The following is a 25,002-nucleotide window of genomic DNA, read 5'->3' as shown; positions in this document are numbered from 1 at the left end:
ACACATCACTTCTACTGTTTTAATTATGCCAATATAATTAAAAGGGTCCTGTCCCCTCTAATGTGGACACAGATATCCATATAATGGTGTTTTTTATTACTAATGTCATATTCATAAAGGGAAGAGAATAAGCTACACCAGTACAAGATATTTTCGTATTAATACAACTATGTCTGTGTTAGAGATTGTGCCCAGTATAACTATTTTGGTTTAAAAAAAATCACACCCTAACCCAAATAGTTAACCCAAAGCAACAACTGTATTAAGAACAGGTCTTAATTATCAGCTCCACAGTTGAATAGAGTGGGCTAGTCCCATCAAAGTTATTTGCTCTACCCATTAAGAGATAAATAGAGCAGGTTTTAAAAATGTAATTAGTTATAGGTTCTCTCTTTTTTGCAATAACATATTGCATGTAAACATCTGTTCTGCTATCCTTTCCAAGGCTGGCCTTACCATGAGGCAAACTGAGGTGGCCACCTCAGGTGCCAAACTGTGAGAGGGCGCCACTAGGACCCAGAGGGTAGAAAATTGTGTCTACTGCTGGTGCATATGTATTCTCTCTGCTTTAGATGCACAGAGATGGGGGAGTGCTGTGCTGGAGGAAGGAGGGCACAAGAGACATAACAGGCAGGCAGGAGAAAAAGTGGCATAGGGGCGTCATGTGCCTAAATTTTGTGGGACGGCCCCGATCCTATCCATTTTCCTCTCCTATACTTTTTTTAAATGAAAAGGAAGTAATGGAACTTGAGCTCCTTGGATTGCATTAGGTGAGCTCTCTCATTTTATTTCTGTAAAGTATAAAGTCAAGAAAAATAATAATTAGAAATCTGCCTTTCTGTCGTTGAGAGAAATGTGCACAGTGTTGTAGCTAGGTTGATCCCAGGATATTAGACAAATAAGAAGGGTGAGGTAATAACTTTCACTGGACCAACTTCTGTTTGTGTGCGATACAAGCTTTCGAGTTTAGACACAGCTCTTTTTCAGATCTGGAAGAGTGTCTCTTCAAGAATAATTTAAATTCTAGTTGCACCCTGTTCCCAATTTAAACCAAGAAAGCAGGCGTCATGATGGTTATGTTACAGGGTACCTGTAGTCCTAAGAGTAAGAAAGCTGTATAAAGGTAGGGCCTTTTCCTCAGCGTGGGAGGGAAATGAAGCAGGGATAATCTGATGATAGCTGCTTCTTACTTAAGGCCCCAAGCCTGGAGCTCATAGAATAGGAAGTGTGTGAACTTCTGTATCTGGCCACCACAGGGTATTTTCATTAAAGGAGAGGAGACCAACAAGTTCTCAAAAGGAAAAGAGATGGGATAGAAATTTTGGACTGCTGATCTTTTTTAACATTGGTTGCCCCAGAAGGGATAGAATTTAGCAGGAGGATATTACCCAACCAGCAAGGAGAAACTGAGGCAGTAACTGCTCCCAACATGTGGCCGAGTGCTGTGGTGTCCCAAGTGCAGGCACTCAGGGCACTCCAAGACAGGACTGCTTTGCTGTCCCTCATCGAGGTAGACAAGCAAGCAGGGAACCCTGATTTTGGAATATTTTGGTTCATTTAAGATTTTTATTTCATTTGATTATACATTTTCTTTCATGTATAGCACCACTCCCCCATCAGCATAACATGTTCTGTCCTTCTGATATATTTTGTACCCTGGTATGACTGTGTCCCATTGATTGTCCTCATTCCATTCAATTTCTGTGATGCCTATTATATCAATATCCTCCTTAAATACAAGGCAGTTTAGTTCACCCATCTTATTTTTTAGACTTCTAACATTTGTGTATAAGCATTTTAAAAAGTTGGGACTATTTAGCTGTCTGCCATTTCCTGATGGCTACGTCTAGACAGGCATGATTTTCCGCAAATGCTTTTAACGGAAAAGTTTTCCATTAAAAGCATTTGTGGAAAAGAGCGTCTAGATTGGCACGGACGCTTTTCCACAAAAACACTTTTTGCGGAAAAGTGTCTGTGCCAATCTAGACGCGCTTTTGCGCAAAAAAGCCCTGATCACCATTTTCGTGATCAGGGCTTTTTTGCGCAAAACACTTCTGAGCTGTCTACACTGGCCCTTTTGCGCAAAAGCTTTTGCCCGAAAGGGAGCAGCATAGTATTTCCACAAGAAGCACTGATTTCTTACATGAGATCGTCAGTGTTCTTGTGGAAATTCGAGCGGCCAGTGTAGACAGCTGGCAAGTTTTTCCGCAAAAGCAATTGCTTTTGCGGAAAAACTTGTCAGTCTAGACATAGCCCATGTGTTTGAATGGCACTCTTTTTCATTTGACTGTTTCTTATCTGACCTTACCCATATTTTATCATCTTCCATCCTGTCCTCGTTACTAGAACATAGAGAATCTCTGTTAATAGACTATACCCTAAGCCTCATGTAGATAATGGGAATAATATTTCCTTTTTCTTCCTTCTCTGCTGTGGCCTTGTCTTGCTTTGCAATATAGTGATGTTGGCATAAGCATATTGGAAAAGCCCCATGTTAGACACAGCTTATGCAGACAGGAGTAGTTTTTCTGTCAGTACCACCACTTCCGTGAATGACTTTAGCTATGCTAATAGAATCATTCTTTTGTCTACCATGTCTATTTTGGGAGTTTTATTGGCATAGCTATCTCAGCAGTATGTATCTTTTTGTCACACTCCTGACTGACAACTATGTTGACAAAACTTTGTAATAGAGACCTGACTTTAGATTATAAGTTTCAGGGGCAAACGCTATCTCTTCCTATGTACACATATGACAAAGGGGCACTGTAGACACTACTGAATAAAAATGAATAATTTTAATCTGGGTAAGTAAGCCAAAAGCACTAACAGCACCAGAAGTCATTTTTCTCATCACTGCAATCAATCAATCAATATGTCACAATTGCTGTAAAAAGGCTAGTTGTCATATATCAAACATTTTAGAATAAAAGGGCTGTTTTCAGTTTCAATGTACATGGGATTTATTTGCTCAGATGCATTTGAAAATCCCTGTAGGTGCCCATCTGCATCTTTAGGCACATAAATACCTTTGAAAATCTGGCCCTTAGATTTGTCATGGCCAAAAGGAAGAGAATCCATTATCTCGTTCCGCTTGTTGCAATAAACAACAGAAATAAAACGTAAGGATGAACCATCCAAATTGTTTTGACAGTGTTTACAGCAATTAAATTATCACTAATTATAGTAAGTATGCAGTTGTTACTTAATTTTGTGGTGCAGGTGATCTTTTACCAGCCTATACAAGAGGCAATACTGCCACCTGTCGTGGAATCTTACTTACCAGATTAAAATCCAGTTTTTTCTGGACAATTGGTTCTGTAAAGTTGTCCATGCTGCTGTTTAAAAAAATGTAAAAGGATGCAAAAAGGCAAAGAATTGGGAGACAGCCTCCTGTACTGTGTTCAGATCAATGACAATGACTAGCCAAGGTGGAGGGGGAAGAAAGAGAAAGTAAGATAATAATGAATTATTGGTGTAAACAAGGTAGCCTTCCCTCAAACCAAACCATAAAGTTCATCTCTTGCTTAAATTTATAGTAGTTCATGTTGAATCCAGACTTATTTAAAATGGGGATTTATAGATTAAGGTTAAGAGGACAGTTATGAGTATCCGTATCCCTATAAAGTTCAGTTTGTAGTCACAAAGTTCAGCAACTAGGAATAAGAACCTTGGTTAGAATGGCGAGCAATTGCAAATAAAACAACTTAATGTTTGTCCCCAGTTCTTTGCATTGGACAGAATCCTGTTTCTGTTATATGACCCTGAGATCAGATACCTTCTTCCACGGATGTTTTATATTAATACATTAATGTGTCTTAAGTTTCAATCCCTATAAAATATTCAGTGGCTGAAGTGAAAGCTTTCCATAGTGTGTGCATGTTAGTAACCAAGAAGAAGGACAGATTATTTGTCTGCTCTGTGCCACAGAAAGATGGCCTGTCTCATTTTTATTTTATCCATATTCCTGAGCTTGTCTCTTGCAGAGGATCTGCAACTTCTTCAAAACAATGAGAATTGTGAAAGTGGAATCTACTGTGCAAGAAGAGAACAGAATCAGTCAGTCTGTCCAGCAGGTATTTCGAAATAGGCTAATATCCATTTGCTAGAAATCATTTAAATGCTCTCACAATCTGGCTTCTTGAATTTTTAAAAAATACCCTTCAAGCAAGTGAAATTCTTCTGATGTAGCATCTGATTTTTATCATGATGATTAGATAACAGAATCCATGATAATTACTGCAGGAATAAGTAAAACTCTCTACCTTGTATTCAATATTTCAGATCTCATTGGAAAGTCATCCCTTGTGGTCTACCAGGGTAGCTGGGCATGCACAAGATTTTAGAATGAGAAATTAAGTGCCTGTTAATTTGTTATAAAAAGACATGTGTGACTGTTTTAACATAGAGAAAGAGGCCTGCAAGAGCGGAGGTGGGGTATGCCAAGGATCTTTCTGTCATGTGGGGGAATAACAGATCTTTGACTTATCCCTATATTAGTGCAATTATTAAAGTGTTACAAGAGCATACATTATTCCCTAGCCTTTTATTGGGCCACATGGTAGCTGTAAATTTATGTAGTCAGTGGATTCAATGGAACTGACTGTGTAGGTTGTTTCTAGTCGTACAAGTATGTAACATACTTTTAAATGAAATCAATATTTTTAGATTTTTTTGGCTTCTTCAGAATATTCTTTCACGTATAGCATGTGCATTGAGAGTACTGGACAATGAGGAGTTTATTTTGTTGAATACTATGAGAATTTGGGGGTAATAAGTAGTTTTGAGGATGAGGAGTGTGAGCTGTGATCTGAGGGATAATTAGGTGTAAATGAGAAATGTGTAACATCCTGGCTTTTTCTGTAATAACAGCATTTGCCAATGAGAAAATTTCATATTGCATTGCAATAGTATACAGTTGTTAACACTGTAAAATGCAATGGACAAGCATTGTAAGTTGAACTGGGATATACTCAATTACATAAAAAATTAGAAATATAAAGCAATTACATTTACACTGTAACTACACTCTAATTAATATACCTTCACGATGAAGTTTTAATCTTTGTTTTTTTCTGAAGGTTTTTTCTGCCCTGAAGGCAGCATGCTACCAGTCCCATGCCCCGCTGGGACCTTCCGTTCTGCAGAAGGAACTCTGACTTCAGACACTTGCCTGAACTGCCCAGTGAATTTCTTTAATCCCACACCTGGCCAAGCATCATGTCTTCCATGTGGCTCAGAAGCTGTGCAACCCAAAGAGGGTCAAGAAACATGTGTCTGCCTTGAGGAAGGGCGTGTGTTTCAGGTAAAGGACCTGCCTCTTCTGATTGTGAAAGAACATTTTAAAGTAGAAGGGTTGAACTTTAGTCTTATTTCTAATAAAGGAGTCTACCGCCTTCTTAAATAACTAAATTATTATTTATCTACTGTATATTTTAGAGAGTTTGTCTGTCTGTGTGTTTGTCTGTTTGTTCAAGAACTCTTCCTAAATGGTAAGAGCTAGGATCACAAAATGTGGTATATAGCTTCCTCTTATTATAACTTAAAGCAAAGTAAAGGGTTGGTTGTCCCAGGAAAATGGGATTACCTCCCATAAAACCAAACAGAGAAGAGACAGAATCACCAAGCAGGTGAAAGGGGCTAGTAAAGGTTATTGGAAACCAAATTGACTATAGCCCTGTTTTGTTAAAACATAGCGAATGATAAGAGTTTACAGGGATGAAGAAAAAAATACACTTGATGGAATTCCCATTTTAAAAAATTACTAAAAAAATTAAATGGAAAAATTTTACATCCCTTTTTTAAAGAAATCTGAAATAAAAATACTTAATAAACTTAATAAAATAACACTATTTTTTACAAATACCATCATTTAAATAAAGCATCTATAGATTCCATTAATTTAAAAAAAATGTAATTGAGTTAAGGATGCGAGCAATGCCTGCTAGTTATAATTATAATTTATTATGTATTATATCATTTGATATTTTATTATTATATTGTACTTATTCTTTATTACAACTAAATTATTGTTATTTGAGTTCCTGCATCACTTGCAAGACCGTGTCAGACACTGAAGCCCTATGTGCTATGCACGCTACCCTCAAATAAGGAAAAGACAGACCCTATCCCCAAAAAGCTTACACTTTAAAACAATACAGTTTGGGATTCAATTTTATTTACAAATAACCTGCTGTGACCAAGCCACACTGAGAATTTTGACCACATCATGCTTAATCATAGTAACACTTTATGAAATACTACAACATGAAGGGGGCTTTGTTTTGTTTTGTTACTTTGAGCTGTAGAATTTTAATACTTGTGGAAGTGAGAAAATGGCAGTACTGGCTAGATCCGAGCATTGAGCATAAACTGTGCAAACTTCTAGACAGAAGATCTGCCAAAGCACACTAGGACCTCAGTTGTTTTGGTCCTGAGTGCTCTCACACACACACCTACGAATGCAAAAGCGGCGAGGAGTCCTGTGGCACCTTATAGACTAACTGAAGTGTTGGAGCATAAGCTTTCGTGGGCAAAGACCCACTTCATCAGATGACATGTCTCTCCTCGCCGCTTTTGCAGATTCAGACTAACACGGCTACCCCTCTGATACTTGACACCTATGAATGCAATTCAACCCTGCCTATAGCACCATCTGTTATTTCAGCTTTGGGCTCTCACATGACCCTGCCAATATAAGTAGTATGTGCTACTGGACAACATAATTCTCCTTCTTTATTGGCTGTACCCTTCAATCCTATATCTGACTGCTCATATGCAGTCCTCTTGTTTCCCTGTTCACATTCTAGAACTCTGCATTGTTCGGAGTTTCTCTTGGCTCCATTGTTCTGTCTCCTCTGATGGGGGATAAAGAGCATGTATTTGAAACCCAAAGTTTGCGTTTACCTCTGTCCAATAAAGTAGGATCCTGATATACATAGTTGGTGGAAGCAGTTTTGCCTAGAAGACCATGGATGCTGACTAAATGCCTTGCTTCTTACAGCTCAGTGATGCTCACTGTCCATGTGCTCCAGGTTATAAGACCTTAGTGGATGGGATGAGACATTGTGTTAGACAAGTGTATGACATTTGTAGAGATGCATCTTCCCGAAACCAGGAAGGACAGTGCTTTACTAAGAAAGAATGGATGCATTACTGTACAAATAAGGTATTATGCTTTTTATATTCGCTAAATCCTGGAATCTTGCATATCTTGGCTTACAGTTTTGGGCCTATCGAGGGGCGACCTTCCCCTTGAGCTTAGTCCTTCCCTACGACTTGTCAACTGGGTTCTTTAAGCAGGTCCCTCTCTAGGGGACATAATAGGGTGTCACTGCGGAAACCACTCTGGGTGTCCTTATATTAGCAAATAAGGTCTGCTGTCCAGTGTCTCTTCCTCTGCCCTCCTCCCCCCACTAGAGACAATACGGCCCCTGGTCCAAGTCAGTTCCCCAGTCTCTTTTACCAGGGTTATTACGGCCTGCCACTGGCCAAAGTCAATCCCTCAGTCCCTTATATCAGGGTCGATACGACCTTGAGGCCTAGTTTGCAGGGGTATAGGCCCCTCAAGCCCGCTACAGGAGGCAGTGGGAGGACCCGGGCCCTCCCACTCCTCTAGGTCCCAGCCCAGGGCCCTGTAGGCAGGGTCAGAGGCCGCTGCCACGCTCAGCGGGGAATCTACCTGCAACATGCTGAGTACCCTGGGGGGTTACTCCCCACCCTGGAAAACTTCCTACTGGGATTCACTGGCTGTCTCTCCCGTCGCTTCTCTGCCATCCACTGGCCCTCTTGTTGGAAGTTCTGGTCGCTCCTTCTCCCTGGAGATAGTACAGAGGCTCCTTCCCTGTCAGAGGTCTGCCCCGACTGAGCTGTCCCAGGGCTTTTTATAGTCAGGTTCCCCTGTGAGCATGCCCAGCAGGGCTGTAGGGAGGGGCTCTTTCACCCAGTAGAGCAGAGCTACCCTCCTGTTCCTCAGTGTGGGGTTGATGTACCCCAGGGGTGGGCAAAAGGGCTTCGCGGGCTGGATCCAACCAAGCGGGATGGACCGCAGAGGCCCGCCCTGTCAGGACGGGAGGAGGCTTCGCGCACTCCCCCACCCCCAGGCCAATCAGGGCCTGGGAGCAGTGGGAGCGTGCGAAGTTTCCTCCGCCCTGCCCCCTCCCTACAAACATGCTAATTGGTCTGGGAGCATCCTGATTGGCCTAGAGGCGGAGGAACGCAGGATGACTCCTCCCACTCCAGGAGCATGGGCAGCTCGCGGGAACCTGGGGAACAGCAAAGACACTCCTCCACCCCCAAACCAATCATGGTCTGGGGGTGGGGAACCTGGAAGTATCCTGGCTCCACCCCTTCCAGAGCAGCTTGGGGCCACTTCAAAAATTTCAGAAATTTTTGAAGTGGCCCCTGGAAAAAAATTAACACCCATCCCGATATACCCTGTCACAGGGCCCTAACCCTCTGACCATTCCCACACTGTGCATGAACAAAGCATCACGGGAGTTTTGATAGCATGATCTGAATCATTGCATGTTGCTCCTGTACAATCTGAAATAAGAAGTTCAGATTTCTTCATCATGACAAACCATAGGACAAAACTGCCCAATTTCCTTCAGCTCTTTTCTGTTTTTTTCCCAGGAAGTTATAATTAGTGTCCCAACATTCAGGCAGGTTTCATTCTTCTTCTTCATTTCTCTGCAGGTTTGTGCCCTTCCTGAAGACTATCAAGGCTATGACAAGGTTCTTGGCCTCTGCGTTTGTCGAGCAGACAATCTGAACAGTGTGTGTAACTCTCAGTGTAGAAGACAACAAAGAGACATTCTGCAGTTTGTCTGTAAGGAGGAAAATGCTCAGCTTTCTATCACTTACAGAAATGGCAGCCAGGTAAATGTGCTGCTCTTGTAACTTTTCCATTTAATCTATTTATATTAATTTTTAAATAATCAATCATCCTAATAATTAAAGAGCTTCCTCCTTTTTTTAAGGTGTGATGTCTTAAAATGTAAGAACTAACAAAAATATATTTTTCTTTAGATGTCAGATGTAGATTTTCATTTGGCCCTGTATAGCTGCTGTAGCTCATATGTGAAATTCATGTCACCCAAACTTATGAACTTTTTAGTGTTTGGATTTTTTTGAAAAGCCTGATGGAAGAGGGGGCTGTAAGTTTCCATTTCCAATCTATGCAGACAGTCGATTTGGCAAGGAGTATGCCTGCACTGAGAGACAAGTCTGGCCACTGAAAGACTTAACATGCTTGTGCCATCTGAAAACACATGCTACACTGCAGAGTTTTTACTCAAAAATGTCCGGTTTTGCGCAAAAACTCACAGAGCGTCCACACTACAAGTGCGTTTTTGTGCAAGAAAAAGTACAGTAGATCGTCAGAACACAGGGCTTTTTGTGCAAGAGTTATTCCTCTTTCTATGAGGAATAAGCCTTTTTGCACAAGAGCTCTTGTGCAAAATGGTGTGTGTGGATGGACAAGAGGGGTTTCCTATTGGGAAAAGCACAGGTGTTCTGAAGGCCATTCTGTGAATGGCCATCAGAGCTTTCTTGCGCAAGAGTGTCCATGGCAGTGTGGACGCTTTCTTGCACAAAAGCACATGGCGGTGTGGGCGCACTCTTGCGCAAGAACTTTTTGCAGATGATCTCTTCTGCAAAAAGTTGTTACACAAGAAGCCGTCAGTACAGATGTAGCCCCTGTTATGTCTCGTCCTTGGCTTGGTGTCTTTTACCACAGCACCTCAGATTTCAGAATATTTGCTACCTCTAGAAAATATTTTGGTTGGATGGGCGGTTACCAGTTTTGCCTGGTGGGCCATAAATGTGAGAATAAAGTATGTGAAAGGGAGGCTCCCTTTGACTTAAATGATACAATGTAGTCCTAATTTTTCTAAATCTTATTTTCATATATCATTTTAGGGGTGATGATTTTAAAGATGTAACTGATTTTATGGAAGGGCTAATTTTATTTCTTTAATGCATGTTTTTATATATATATTTGGATTTGTGTCGATATGCAATCTGTAATTATTTATTGTACTATGAGGACTGGCGTATGACTAAGACACTATACTAGTAAACCTCAAACTTCAACTTTTATTTGCAGATTGCCATTTCTTTAGAACAAATACAGGCAGTTCGACAAGTACTGCTTTTCCCTCTTAAGAACCCCTGCCTTACAGAGCACAGCAAGTCTTCCTATCCTGTGTATATGGTGGAAACAAGTGGTAAGGAAGGGGACGGCAGAATTCACAGTATTAAATGGGCGCTGATTCTGAATGGCCTTCATAAATGTAATGTTGACATAATATACCAAATGCACACAAATAATGCAAATGTACAAAATGCATCTGATTCTTTGTGCACCAAATATATATTTGATGCATAATGTACCAATTGCATTATTTGTGCAACCAAACACAGCTCCATTAGCATTATTAGAACTCTATCCATTCACTCAGGGGGTACATTTGAGCATTTGGGCCAGATCCTCAATTGGTGTAAATCAGCATGGCTCCTTTGATTTCAACTTAGTTGAATCAATTACCACTTGAAGACCTGGCCCATAATGCCAAAGAGAACCTGATGTCCATGGATGTGGCACATGCATTTTAGAGCATGGGCCCTGAATGAAATCACAGGCCCTAAAAGCAGTGCACTCCGAATACAGGTCTATTTCAATTTTTCTAAGCTTGATTTTTGAGATGAGATAAATTGGTCCTCCCCAGAGGGGGAGGAAATGAGGGTTCTGGTATGATACAAATGTAAATGACTGATGCTTTCATATCATTTTAGGAAAAGGGTTTTGGGGTGTGTACAATCCTGACCCTGAACTTCTGCACAATCTCATTGTGCCACTCAAAATTTCTTCTCTGTACGAAAGTGCACCATTGTCAACAGCAGCTTCAGGTGAGGCTATGCAGCAAGGCTGCAAAAAAAGTAGTTTCTGTAGGATTTGCCTTTTGGTTACCATCAATTCCCTGCTATTCTGAACTGCGTCCAAAGTGAATAAATTATATTTATATTCAAACTGAACAGAACTTATCATCATCACCACCACATTTCCTCGGATATTCCCTCATTCTAGGCCTAATCTAAAGCTTATTGAACTCAATGAAAAAAGTCTTCAGTTGACATCAAGGGGCTCTGAATCAGACCCCCTCTCCACTAGGGTATTGCCAAGCTGTTCTTTCCAGAGTCAAAGCCCACAGCTTTGTTCCTTACAGTAATTCTGATCTATGCTTTCCCTTTCTCACCCTTCAATTGTTACTCTTTTAAGTAACTTCTTTACTGGTTCCTCAAGCCTCTTGCAGAATTGATATAGGAGTCTCTGTCTCATAAATCTTATTTCAGCTGGAACTATTATTATTTTCAAAATATTAAGGTCAACATTTTCTAACTTGGGTGCCTGAAGTAAAGCATCTATACCCTTAGTTAGGCACTTAAGTAACAAGCCTTTATTGTCTAAGCACTACAAAACTCCAATTGCAGTTGAATGAGTCCTGCATCCCCACAAGAGGTGTGCCCACAGTCAGTTTTACAAATGAATACATATCCTCAAAATGTTGGATGACCCAGGTGCAGTAAAATACAAGAGAGTAGTTTTGTTACACAGTGAAATGCTGTAAGTGTTGAAAATCACACAGCTACTGCCTCACCTTTAGAATAACCATTTTTTAAAAGGCTGAAAGGAGAATGCATAGTTTCACTAAGTCAAAGAGCCGGAGTGCGGATCAACATTTATCTGGCACCCTGGCTGTGAATTTGGTTTGATCTGAAAACAAGATTTGGCTCTGTAAAGTTTAATTGTAAAACAATCAGGAGATTCCATATCCTGTGGCTATTATGTGTACAGAGAATCATGAGGATTAAGATCCTAGGCCACTGAGATCTGTGTTTTCACAGGAAAGCCTGGCAAGGAAGATGATCAATTTTATTGGAATCAAAGCCAAAGATCTTCAAACTCTACGATGAAAACCACATTTATGGGCATCTTAAATCCCACTACATGCATTGATATTAACGTTATCATCATGTTTATTGTTTCAAAAGAACATTATCCAGTGTACGAGGTGTAAGTACAAATGTTAAACCCAACCAAAGTTTGCTAATCCACATTTATTTAATCCATAGAAAATATGCTTGTTTTTTCCCCATATCTTTTTAAACAGATTTAAGGGCAGAAAAGTAGATGGCTGGGAGTGGAGTCAATTATTATTAAATCTGTATTATTTTTATAAAACTTGCTGCAGAATATATACTGGTATTTTAGGAAATATCTACACAAGTAATTAAAACTAAAGTGCAACTATAAAAGTGAGCAACGTGCATTTTGTGATGCAGTCTCTTTGCTTTTTGATTGGTGTGTTTGTTCACTTCACTACTGCGCAGCAAGCCAACACAAGTTTTGTGCACACTTGAGTACCAGGTAAGCCCTGCTTTGGCTTGGTGCTGGCCCTCTGCGTGGGTATGAATTTCACAGTCAGTGTTACAAGACTCACCATCCCGGAGTACCCCCTTGCAGCAAAAACTGGGATTGCAGACATCTGCTGCAGTTTAACCACCACAATCTTGCTGCAGTGACTTGTCCTCTGGCTGAGCCTTAAAGAGAGCTCTACCCTTTCACGCCCGGGTATGCAAGTCCAAACCAAACAAGACATGAAGTCATTGCCCCACTCTCCAACTGGCCCCATTCATCCTTCCCCAGGTTCTATCTTCTCTTCTACTCACCCTCTGGGCTCAGCTTCTCCAACCTTTCTCTCCCTGAAACCCCTCCTGGGCTCCGTTTGGTTGCTCCCTACTCCTGAGCAAGATTCTCTCAATTGCTTAATCAGCCTCGCCCAGTGCAGGACTCAGGACTCCACTCACAGAGCTGCATGACTGGGTGGGGTTGACTACGCAGCTGCGGGGCCGTGCTGCTGCACAGCTTAGAGGGAACCTTGCTCCCTCTGACCTTCTTACCTGGAGTCTTTCACATGCCTATGCCTGCTTTGTGCTCGTTGCTCCAGCCAGGAGAGGTGTAGCAGGGCAGGGTTAACTGATCAGAGCTGACAGGCCCAAACAGGCAGGCTGCCCTGTTACACATGGTTACAAGATGAACAGCACTGTAGACCCCTTTTAGTTCCTCTCAACTACACCCTTTAGATGACAGTACTGGTGTCCTGCGCCTCACCCTGGGAGGATCCACTCTTAGACTAGATCTCTGTGCTGCAGCCCCCTGATTCCCAACAGCGGTTAGGAACCTTTTTTGGGTCAGGGGCTGCTGACCCACAGAAAAATCAGTCGGGAGCTGAACACAAGTGAGAAACAAAAAACAAAAGTCCCTCACTGGTGTGGCCCCTGACTGAGAAGGAGAAAGACACTCCCTGCATTCGTAGGGCTAGTAGATTTTGTGTTCTCCAGCCCCATGGTGGGGCGGCAGGGGGGCTGGAGCACCAGCGCAGACTCCCCAATGCTGGGGGGGCCCCTGAGCCTCAGGGGCCAAATCCAGGCAAGCTAGGGCCCACATCCTGCCCACGGGCCTGAGGTTCCCCACGCCTGCTCTACAAGCTGCCCTTCCAGAGCCCGTGACAATGTAAGTTTATAGTAGCATGGATACTGTCTTCAAAACAAAGCATTAGTGACCCACTCCCTAAAGACACAAACCACACAGAGCAAAGAGTAAAACAGCAGAAGGCTGAGATCCTTGTGTCTGACATAATCCTTGAACTTTCTTTAACAGCCTTTGGAAGTATCACTCAACCCCACCAACTCCATCTCTGGCAGGAAGAAGCAGACTGCACTCCTACCAAGCTTTTCACTGTCACAACCAGGACAGCTTCTAATAGCTCCCTCCAAAATCCCTTCAGTTTGAGATTTAGAAACCCCTTCGTTCCCAGACTTTAGCCTTGTGAAAAGCAGACCATTCTAGCCGGCATGTAGCCGGACAGGTAGTTTCTTTCCACTGATGGCCCGAGCCTTATTTTTTTGCAATGATTTTATTTCCTGTGGGTTTCCACCTTCCTCTGTTGATTCAATGCCTAGTATTCAGGCAGATAACCTGAGGGGCATGTGATATTTTAAAAAGAACGATGTATAACTCCCTCATTTTTTACACTTACCTGTTCGTGTGATCTAGCCAGTTGCAAGGGGTCTTACAGTCATTATTGTGCATTAGCAAATTTCAGATGCTAACATGCACATTATTTGCAGAGTATTTTACAAACAGATGGTTTCAAGAAACACCTATTGTGTCTTCTCCTAGAAACAACCTGTACAACACAAACAATGAATTTGACTGGGGAGGATTCCGCAGCCTGGCAGAGGAAATCAAACTGGCCAACTTCCTCCTCTTCCTGTACCAGTTCCAGCATCCTGGCACCTATGTCCTTGGCCTCAGTAGTAACCAGCACAAAAAAATGGTTTGTTTCAGGGAATTCTAGTTTTTGTTTTTATGATGGTATGTTTAGTGGAGTGCCTCAAGTTCCACAAAATGGTTTGGAATCAAAGGAAACTTTAAAATTATATAATGAGTCTCTTTATAGATTTTACATACTTTCTGTTAAGTTAGTACAATGTGTGTCGGGGGGGGAGGGTGTAGATATGTGGACATATATGAAAACAGAGGCTTGCCTATGTGTGTATTTATGTAGCACATTTGAGTGTAAAGAAGTGGTGGGAGATGAAGTCAATGAAGATCTGTCCCACTATTTTAATTGTTCAGACGGCTAGACTCAAAATTGCCTATGTTTGACCTGCTCTTTCTACATGTGTGCTCATTCCATGAAGTATATTAGAGTCATGCCATATGGTGGACAGTGTTATGAAGAAGGGCCATTCTTCCCAACAACTCCCAGGCATGTAATACAAGTGGGCATTGCAAGAATCCCAAACCTTCTTCTGAAACCTGACTGGCCTGCTATTGTTGGATTAATAATAGGACTTCTCATTTTCCTCATTACCTGCCTGTTGCTAATTGTAAGTAAAAATATACAATACTTCTTTCCACTGCATCACTTCCAGATTTTGGAATTAGGATTAAGCTACGTGTTATAGAGACATGTTGAAATTGATTCCTGAGCAAAGTTCCAGCATAGCCCTATGCACTACTTAAACCCTAATGCAAGAGCTTAAGTAGTATTTAAGAGCTGCAGAGAAGGTGAATTTCACCCATGCTACCTAGTTCAGTAGACTAAGACCTCATGCTGCCATGACTAGTGCTGTCAATATAGCAGAGTGATAGAAAAAAGTGGGTAATATTAAGAGGTCCAGGGGTTATAAATCGTGTCTGTGGTTCTAGAAGATAAATGTGATTCAGCTAGTACCCTTACGTCCACACAGCTTCCCTCTTCCACAAAAGCCTATGCAAATGAAGTGCAGATTAGCATATTGCCATGCTTCATTTCCATAATTAATTAGGAGTCGTTTTTGCGCAAGAGGTTTTTACGCAAAAAGGCACCATCTACACAGTGCCTTTTTGCGCAAAACCCCCCTCTTGTGTTCTTCCTGAAAAAAATTAGGATGAACGGCTCTTGCGCAAAAATCTCTTGCACAAAAATGGCTCCTAATTAATTATGCAAATGAAGTGCGGCAATATGCTACGCTGTGCTTCATTTGCATAGGCTTTTGCAGAAGAGAGAAGCTGTGTAGACATAGCCTCACTCACATTCGCTGATACAAGGACTGTGCTAAACTGGAAACAATCATATGATCCATCCACTGGGTGGTAGAAACAGAGAATTCTTGTACCATTTACTCTCTAAAAATGTCCTGTGACACCATGAAGACAAAAAGATTTATTAAGACATAAACGTCTGTGGGTAAAACTCACTTCATAACATGACTCTAATTCTGATTAATCGGGTTTTACCCACAAAAGCTTGTGCCCTAACAAATCTATTAGTTTCTAAGGTGCCATAGGACTCCTAATTGTTTTTGCAGACAGAGTAACACGTCTACCCCAGTTCCAGAACCTATGAACTCATATGTCAGCAGGCTCAAACTGCTGATGACTGCAATTCCTGCCCCTGGACTCGTGGCATATATTAACACTAATCCTTTGTGGGGTATAGAACAGATCATGTGAATGCTTTGATTAGAACTTGTGGGCCATGTAATCAGCTGGTGTAAACCAGCATCACTCTTTGCCTTCGGTGGACCTATGCTGATTTACACCAGCTAAGGAGCAGGTCATACATGTGATGATGCCTGCTGTTGTTTGAGTGCATAACTATATCAAAACAATAAGATGTAACAAAGTAACATGCTCATTGTTTCATTGTGTTTTGTAGCATCTTTGTCAAGACCTGAACTGGTCCAAAAAAGGAACTACCTGCCCCCAGTTTCGAAGGCTGCAGCTGAAGTATAATCTTGACAAATATTCTTCCAAAGGATCCACAGTGATTTCAGTTAAAAAATGTCATCCCAGGCTGAAAAACAAAGGCAACTTGGATAAAAACTGTGACAATGCTGATGAGGCAGAAGGTCAGATAATAAAAAAATCCACTAATGAAGTTATTCAGGCAAAGAGCGGAATCAAATTTATTTGACATATTTGTGACAGATTCCTATTTCTAAGTACTGTATGTTAATTGACTAGAGTATTCTGACTTCCTTCCTCCCCTCTGAATTACTATAGATCACTGGAGATTGATTTTTGCGGTCATTTACTTTTCTATTTCAGATTTTCTTTAAAATAATAAATACTTTCATTTCAGCTTTCTTCCTAGAAACAAGTGAAACCTGGGAGTCTGAAGAACAGATAAACCTGGACTCATTCAATACCAATGTCTTCTTTGAAATTCTGCTCACCCAGTCTCTGTCAGTCACAGCCAAACTGAGTCAATTTAAAGAAGAGGTAACTCATTTTTTTTTTATCATTCTCATGTGTACATGCACAACCATGTGCAGTATTACCTGTAGTATTACTGCTATATTAGGTTATGACTATATGGCATAGTTTTCCTTCCAGATTCTATCTTCTATACCATGAGGCTGTTAATACATATGTACACCATTCATATAAGCTGTATTTATGAAGCATAGGCCAGAGTTCAGGGTATTTGCTTGGGAGTCAGATGAGTTTGGTTCTACTCCCAGTTGTGCTCAGGAGTTGATGTGATCTTGAACATCACTGCACTTCTGTGCCTCAGTTTGCTTCTGAAAAATGGGGATAATGATTTCTTATCTTCCTTTATGAAAAGGCTTAAGAGCCATAGACAACCCATAGAAGAATTAGAACGATATATTGATTAGGACAGATAGCTAATGCAGTGCATTATATTATATTAATCAATTTTATACCGGTGTAACACAGTTGAAAACAGTGGAGTTACACACACATAATTATGAAATAATATGATGGTGATTCAGTGCCACTGATCTGCAGCATGACAGCATGCAACTTTATGAATTAAGGACAGCAGGGGGAGCTAGTATTACAGTCTCTGTGTGTAGTGTAGCGAGAATTGTGTAAGACAAATGTTTGCAATATACTTGTACCTATAGATATTTTAAGGCACATGGTTCATTTTGATTTTAAGGCCACAATTAGCTGCACTAAAGAGTGGGAATACTAAAATGTTTACTACATAGAATTATATTTAGTAAAAAGATCTTGTGAAAAGAAAGGCACATAAAGAGGATACACCCTGAAAAATGCTTTTTGATGCAAGTTACCGACATGACTAAGAAGACAGCCCCAAGAATCCCTTTGCTCTGATATCAGTTTCTGAAGGTGGTCATGCCAGTAATACCATCATAGTGTCAGCCACTCAGCATTTCTAATACTGCAATGTCCATCTCAAGACAACCATTTAATGCAGAAGAATCTTAGAGGGGTATCCAGGTTAGTCTGTATCTGCAAAAACGAGAAGTCCCGTGGCACCTTAGAGACTAACAACTTTATTAGGGCATAAGCTTTCATGGGGAAAATCCAAATTCATCTGATGAAGTGGGTTTTACCATTAAAGCTTATGCTCTAATAAATCTGCTGGTCTCTGAGGTGCAGCAGGGGTCCTTGTCATTTAATGCACATTACTTTTTGAAATTTTATCCAAAGTGAGGTCCTGACTATTATTTATTTATTTGTACTGCAGTAGCAAGTAGGAGTCTTACTCATGCACTAAGAGGACACCACTGTGCTAACTAGTCCTACTCATGCATAGGACAACATCATAACACAAACATAGAACAAAAAGTCCGTGCCCCGCATAGCTTACAATCTCCCCAGACCAGGTAGCAAAATGTTTACCTTACTCTTCCGTTGTTATGGAGAGGGTTGTTTTGTATAAGCAGGAAGGGTTTCCAATCAAGATGAAGCCATCTAGTTTTAATATTTTTAAAGAAAAATCAGGTTCCTGTATGGAATGCAATTATTCAAATATGTATTTGTTTTGTGCTAGGAATTCAGTGGTCTTTGAGCCTTAAGAAGGCTCCAGAACAAAGCTACAGCCCTTGTTGGTTTATTTTCCGTTTTGTTTCCCTCTCAGCTGAAAATTTTGTATCACAAACTTATGCACGAAATATCATCACTCAGAGAACTTTGGATAATGAGGCTGTGTAGTCCAGAGAAGGCAGAGTCTTATGATAGTACAATGATGGGGAACTACATGAGAGCGAAACACCAGGTAGAGCTCAGTTTTCCTATGATTTATTTAGGACATAGACATAGAAAACCTCAACTTGGCTATGTGTATTTTCATAATATTAGGCATGGTCATGTGGATTCTTTAATTTTGGTTGTTGTGTAAAGGCATCATATTTTCATAAACTACTAGGCAAATATTTCTTAAAAAAATCTATGTCTGATATACTTAAAATTGTTGGCACGATTCAGCGTTAATACAGAGACATGCTGAAGGTTACTCACTTTTCTGGTGCGTGCTTTATTTTTACTCAGTGTCTGATGCTAATCTCGCCCCACTTGTGGAAGACCATAGTTTCTCCTGGGCAGACCAATGTTTCAATTTTAGAAATGTCATCCATGTGCATATAGAGATGTATATTTTGTGGCAGCATTTTCTTCCATCTGCTTCACAGATATTGTATTTGGCTGCATTATTCTGAAAGAAACCTGTGAAGAAAATGTAATGATTTTGCAGTTTATAAATAGAAACACACACATTCACACCTCCACACACACAGACACATATGTGTATAAACATGTTGTCCAAAGCTATAGAAGCAAAATGAACATGGTCCCTGAAATTGCGTGTTAAAAGTTCTAGATGGAAAGTTTGGACCAATATTTTAAATATCTCACCATTGTCTCAACAATCTCACTACATGTATATTACTTCAAAGAGACTTTAACAGCAGACTGCAAAGGTAAACCTCAGAACTGTCATTCATGCTTAAATTTGACACTTTACGAATGAGACTTAACAAAGATGCTAGATACCTTAACCATTACAAAGATAGCTTCCCCACTTATCACCCCAATATCATTATCTCATAGACACTAACCTCTCCTCCTCACCCCCCTCTGTTCTAAAATCTGATTTGTCACTTTTATGTGTGTTCACTTTTTTCTGATTGTATCCCTTTGGTATATATGGTCATGCCAATTTTCTTCCTCAGTCTGATCTGAGGAAGTGGGTCTGGCCCACGAAAGCTCATCACCTAATAAACAATCTTGTTAGTCTTTAAAGGGCTGCATAGTTCTGTCTTTTGTTTCACCATTCAAGTGAGGGTACATTAAGAACACTTACCCTCTAGGCAACCAACTGGAGCCAGAGCTGTCCTTACCCATATGTAGACTACACAGTTGTGTAGGGCACCAGAAAAATGTGGGCACCAAAATCTGGGTTCACCCACCCACCTCTTCTTATCCCTGTTCTGTGGCTCTGGTTCCTCTAGAGAGGATCTAGTTAACTAGTGAAAAAGCCTGCCTATTAGCAGAACACCAAACTTGTGAAAGAGACATTCGAGTGGTTATGAAGCCATTTAGCAGGCATTTGCCAGTCCCAGGTAATTACTGTCCGTTTCTGAATTTACTGTATTAGGCCACATCTAGACTTGCAGGAAGATTGACGCTGCAGTGGTTGATCTTCTTGCATTCAATTTAAATCGAATGCTGAGGGCAACCCCATTGGGGCCAATACTCCTCACTATTACAAACAATAAGAGAAATCAACGAGAGCATTTCTCCTGTCAACCTTCCGTTGTGGGACGGGCACCAAAGTTTGGCTTAAGGTATCGCATCTCCCCCTATATTATTTGCGTAGGTGGAATGGTGTATCTTAAGCAGACCTTCCCTTGTAATATATACCCTACCTCAGTCTACAAGATCTTAGTTTAAAATATTTCAGTAGTGTGTTGCTGAAGATTATAAAAATCACATCTCTAAAAAATTGTCACACACACCCCAGTCTTCTGTTGGGCATAGGGTTTAAAGGCACCAGTATATTAGTACTGGTCCCCATAAATCCTAACAATGGTTCTGACTGGATTTATTGGCCTTTGAATGCCCAAGTGGGGAGAGATACCCTCAAACTGACGCTTTGCTGCATTTGTTACCTTACAGTAAAGTACAAAGCCACTGCAGTCTCATTTCATGTCTTGAGAAACAGAGATGTCTGCATTTTATGTTACAATTAGGCAGAAGCGGAGATGCTACACAGAAAGCAACTGGCTACTGAATATGCTGAGATTGTAAAAAAACAACTTCACTTATTAAGCCATGATCTGAAATGCCAAGAAGAGCATTATGTCGCGTTTAATTCTGCCCTGAGAGAGGCGATGAGATTGGCACAGGTACTGACAGAGAAAGCGGCTTGTAGAGGGAGCAGAGCCTCGCGGTTCAAACCAGACGATCAACGGTAAATTATTTGCTTTACAACTCTGCATGGAAGTGATTTTTCTTTCAATGGACAAAGCAGTTGTGTAGTTTTGAGTCAGTGGGTTGGTTTATAATTCTCACCAGCATGGGTTCAATAATCATGAGGTTATTGAAATTATGTTGATAGAAATCAGGACTAGGAAACCTCAAGGAAAGGAGAGCTGAGGATATTTAGAAGAGCCCAGTTAGAATTTAAGGTCCAAAATTATTCTAGTCCCTTATCATGCTTCCTGAAGAATTCTTCCCATTTGCCATATCACCTCAGCTTCCATGGAACTGTCCTGTCAAGCCAGTCATCAGAACACTAGGTAACAAGAGTCTGAGGGGGCTAGTCCCAGTGTCAGAATCAGCATGGGAGTTTTAATAACATGATTTTGAAAGCAAGGAACATAAAAAAACCATGTTTCCTCAGTTCTGAAAACCCCTTTGTGACGGTGTTGATGTTCAGAGATGGATTACGTGCCCAATCCAGGAGTCTCCTGAAATGGACGCCGTTGAAACAATTTTAACTTACATTCAGATTACTAACATCCATCTTTCTCTTGGGCGTTTCAGGTTATTAGCCCAGATTGATACAGCAAGCAACAGAATGTCAAGTGCAATAATAAAGGAAAGTCATAGACTCAAGGCATGGGGTGTGCTGGGGGAAGGAACAGGAGCTCACCTTATTAATAAAGAGAAAACCAGGCTTTTCACCAAGGAGGAACTACTGGGTAACTACAAAATTAGTCTCTGTTCAAAGAGTTATTGCAGGTGGGCAATTGTAACCCAATAAATCAATGCCTCTTCTAGTGGTTGGTCCATATACTAAAACAACAGCCTACCACTGCTGCTGATTAATGCAGTTGCTCATGTATTTCAAGTGGGGGTAGCTTGTGCTTTTTAGAAGTAAACCTCCTCTCTTCAATTCCCACTAATGCCTCATGGATTTAGTGTGTTATGCAAGTGTGACCATCTATGGAATTTCTTCAGTTAAACATTTATTGCAACTGCGACATTTTCATTGTTCTTCCCTAGGCTTTTGATAAACACACACATCTAGGTATCAGTGTATAACTGTATATATAGGCAGTCCCCGGGTTACGTACAAGATAGGGACTGTAGGTTTGTTCTTAATCTGAATTTGTATGTAAATCGGAACTGGTACATATTGTAGGGGAAACTCTAGCCAAACATTTCTCCAGAGCTGTTTTATTCTCCCACACCTCACTTCCCTCAGTCCTTTATTCTCAAGCTGAGGTGTCTGCTGAGAAAAGCCGCTCCACGTCTCCCTGGTCTGCTGGGGGGGGGGGGGTCGCTAGCTTTGTGTCTCCCTGGTCTGCTGGGGGAAAGCAGCTAGTACGGGGTTGCCTCACCCCGTTTGTAAGTAGGGATCTGATGTAAGTTGGATCCATGTAACCCGGGGACTGCCTGTACTGTATTCTATACCAGTGGAAATGAAAAGGAACTACTCTGTAGCTGAGTTAATTTGTTCCTGTTTGTTTAAAAACAAGTAGTTTCGTGGCACCTTAGAGACTAAGTTTGTTTGTTTGTTTGTAATGTTGCTGGCTGTGTGTTGCTGTTATAAAATGAATTAAATATTATGATGCCTAGAGACCTAGTGTAGGCGTTTTTGCTATTATTTAAATCTTCAAAAATGTATGTATACTGCAGATTAGGACAAGAATCTAAGTGCAGAAATCTGAGATTGTTAGCCACGCTTGTTTGGTTTCATAAATCCCTTTAATCTCATGGGAGTCATGCATATGTATTGGGGGTGAGGGTTGGGGAGAACAGAGGTCAGGGACATTGGTAACTCTTTTCCAATATAGAACATTTGCTAAAGTCGATGGGAGGATCAGTCTTTAAGTCTTACCTCTCCTTCCTGACTCTCACCTGCATGTGATCTCTGATCACAGACAAACTATCACAAAGAAATAGCCATAGGTGTCTGATTGCAATCTTAGGATCAATCCAACTGTAGACATACAGGGTATGTCTAGACTACATGATCCCTTATGCCTCGTAAAACGAGGCTTACAGGATCGGTCGGCAAAGGCTTCCCCAGCTGACAGATCCGCGTCTAGACTGCCGCGCTGTCCCGGATCAGCTGATCGTCACCATAGCGCAGTGATCATGTTTATTTTAATGAAGTGGGGATTATTTAAATCCCCACTTCTTTGCCTATGCCGGGTAAACTAGTTTACACGGTTCCATCAATGGAGCCATGTAGTCTAGACATACCCACAGATTTGGAATTTCAGGCGCATAGGAAAAGCAAATGAAAACCAGATCGGATCCTCAATTAAACCCTATTTGTCACTGGTTGTTCTCAGGCTTGGATGGCTGTGTGAGGGTACGTGACGCCGTCTACGTGAATCCTATAACTGGACTCTTAACTCCCAACCCAGATTGTGTCATGCTGTTGGCCAGTCACTGCCCCATGCCTGTGTCTGGTGATCAGTTCCTGCACCCTGAAACCGGAAAGGTGCTTCCTGTGGCTGGTAATGTTGGATACGATCCACTCAGCTCAAAACTGATCTCTGCTGTTGACTCTGCTTCTGGTAAGGAACACATGGGGATAATTAATATATCCACTTACCCACAGAGAGAATGAAGCTGTGGCAGGGATTTTGGTAACGCCTAATATACTTACCTATTTTTTTCTTATGACAAAAGCCTTACATGTAGGTTGACCTGTGAACCTACTTGGCAGTAGAAGGAGATTTTGTTCACTGTGAATTGGGCCTTGCGAGGTCAGGATTTACTGAGCATGCCTGGCTTATATAGAGCAAAATGTTTAAATATTTTCTGTTTCTGATGCTTTTTGTCTCCTTTTTCTTTATTAAATTTTATAAAATATTATACGCTAAAGAACTTCTCATGGTAAGTGGTAAAAGCAGAAATTAAGTTGGAAAAGTGTATCAACCACAGAAAGGGAATTCACTGCCTTCATTCAATTCTTCTTCAGAAGAAAGAGAAAGTATGTAAAATGGTCATCCTTTGAAATACCTAGTATATGCCTCTATTCCCAGCTCAAATGCAGAGGCTGGATATTAACATGGGAAATAGTTCCCTTACCCATTGAAATGTAAAATAGTTTGTAACAATGTCAAATCTCTTCTGTTTCAATGTTTAGGTGAACTTTGTAAATCTGAAGTACCCATATTCCCCTACATTCCGTATCCTATCTCTCCGAGGACTGGGTTACCAGTGAAGACAAAGCTGCCTAACTTACAACCCAACAGAGTGTTTAAACTGGGAGGACTCATGCTCGATCCAGTTACAGAAATAGAAGTGCCAGTGCTAGGAGTTACAATCCATCCCCATACAGGGCAGAAACTGTCCTTGGGTGGGACATACATGAATCCTCTTACAAGCACAGTGACACCTCTTGAAATTGGAGGGCCTATGATTGAGCCAGAGGGAGGAAAGATTGTTCCAATACTTGGAGTCAGTTTGGATAATAACACAGGTAAATTTTCTTTGTGTTTCTTAGGATGGAAATCCAAAGTGAGACTGTTTCTTCCTCCTCTTTTCTCCCCTCACACACCTTCCCTATAGCTAGTTACTGGGTAGATGTTTGCAGTTACCTTAACTAAGAGGAAGATGTCCCATCTAACAGGTCTATAAAACGTATAGTTGCCAAAGGAACTATAGGAGAGTAGCCAAACTGTTAAAAGAAAACAGAGAAACTCAAATAGTCCATCCTGGTGACACAACTAAGCCCCCAAAGATTGTTTAAAACACCCCAACATCAGCTGAGAGTCACTGACTGTTCTGCTGTATTAAGTGACATACACAGATGCGGCCTATCAGATGCAAACCCTTACTTAGTCCGACTATTACCTCTGGTCCAGCAACATCCGTGGTCTGGCATGGTTTTAGTTGGTCATCGACTTATTGTGGGTGTGGCCAAGTTTCCCACAGTCCCATAAAGTTTGTTTACAGACACCTGGCTCTCAGTGTTCTGTGTTATTTAGCTCTAAATTACCCCTAAATGTCTTCTAAGGATACATCTACACTTGCTCCCTAGTTCGAACTAGGGATGCAAATGTAGCTGACCGAAATTGCTAATGAAGCGGGGATTTAAATATCCTGTGCTTCATTAGCATAATCTCACCCACGCGCTATTCCGCTCACCAGCTGATTCTAACCAGGAAGTGCACTCCAGGACGCGTTAGTTCAAACCAAACCCCTTG

General features: G+C 41.1%; 1 protein-coding gene across 1 annotated transcript in view; it reads left to right on the top strand.

Annotated features, from left to right (window-relative positions):
- Positions 1 to 1,070: 1,070 nt before the first annotated feature.
- LOC142820515 (uncharacterized) overlaps positions 1,071 to 25,002 on the top strand; it is a 64,994-nt gene continuing 41,062 nt past the window's right edge. Inside the window, exons 1-17 of the mRNA XM_089773282.1 lie at positions 1,071 to 1,104; positions 3,987 to 4,076; positions 5,082 to 5,305; positions 7,004 to 7,168; positions 8,698 to 8,880; positions 10,109 to 10,229; positions 10,798 to 10,911; positions 11,908 to 12,076; positions 14,246 to 14,402; positions 14,770 to 14,958; positions 16,272 to 16,464; positions 16,698 to 16,837; positions 18,471 to 18,608; positions 20,581 to 20,801; positions 21,377 to 21,534; positions 23,137 to 23,364; positions 23,940 to 24,275. Of these exons, the coding sequence (XP_089629408.1) occupies positions 1,071 to 1,104; positions 3,987 to 4,076; positions 5,082 to 5,305; positions 7,004 to 7,168; positions 8,698 to 8,880; positions 10,109 to 10,229; positions 10,798 to 10,911; positions 11,908 to 12,076; positions 14,246 to 14,402; positions 14,770 to 14,958; positions 16,272 to 16,464; positions 16,698 to 16,837; positions 18,471 to 18,608; positions 20,581 to 20,801; positions 21,377 to 21,534; positions 23,137 to 23,364; positions 23,940 to 24,275 (2,860 nt within the window). The remainder of the gene's footprint in view (positions 1,105 to 3,986; positions 4,077 to 5,081; positions 5,306 to 7,003; positions 7,169 to 8,697; positions 8,881 to 10,108; positions 10,230 to 10,797; positions 10,912 to 11,907; positions 12,077 to 14,245; positions 14,403 to 14,769; positions 14,959 to 16,271; positions 16,465 to 16,697; positions 16,838 to 18,470; positions 18,609 to 20,580; positions 20,802 to 21,376; positions 21,535 to 23,136; positions 23,365 to 23,939; positions 24,276 to 25,002) is intronic.

Source organism: Pelodiscus sinensis, chromosome 25, assembly GCF_052426305.1.
Source record: "Pelodiscus sinensis isolate ZL-2025 chromosome 25, ASM5242630v1, whole genome shotgun sequence".
Taxonomy (NCBI): Eukaryota; Metazoa; Chordata; order Testudines; family Trionychidae; genus Pelodiscus; species Pelodiscus sinensis.
The sequence above is the reverse complement of the archived record's forward strand: the minus strand, read 5'-3'. Positions and strand labels throughout refer to the sequence as shown.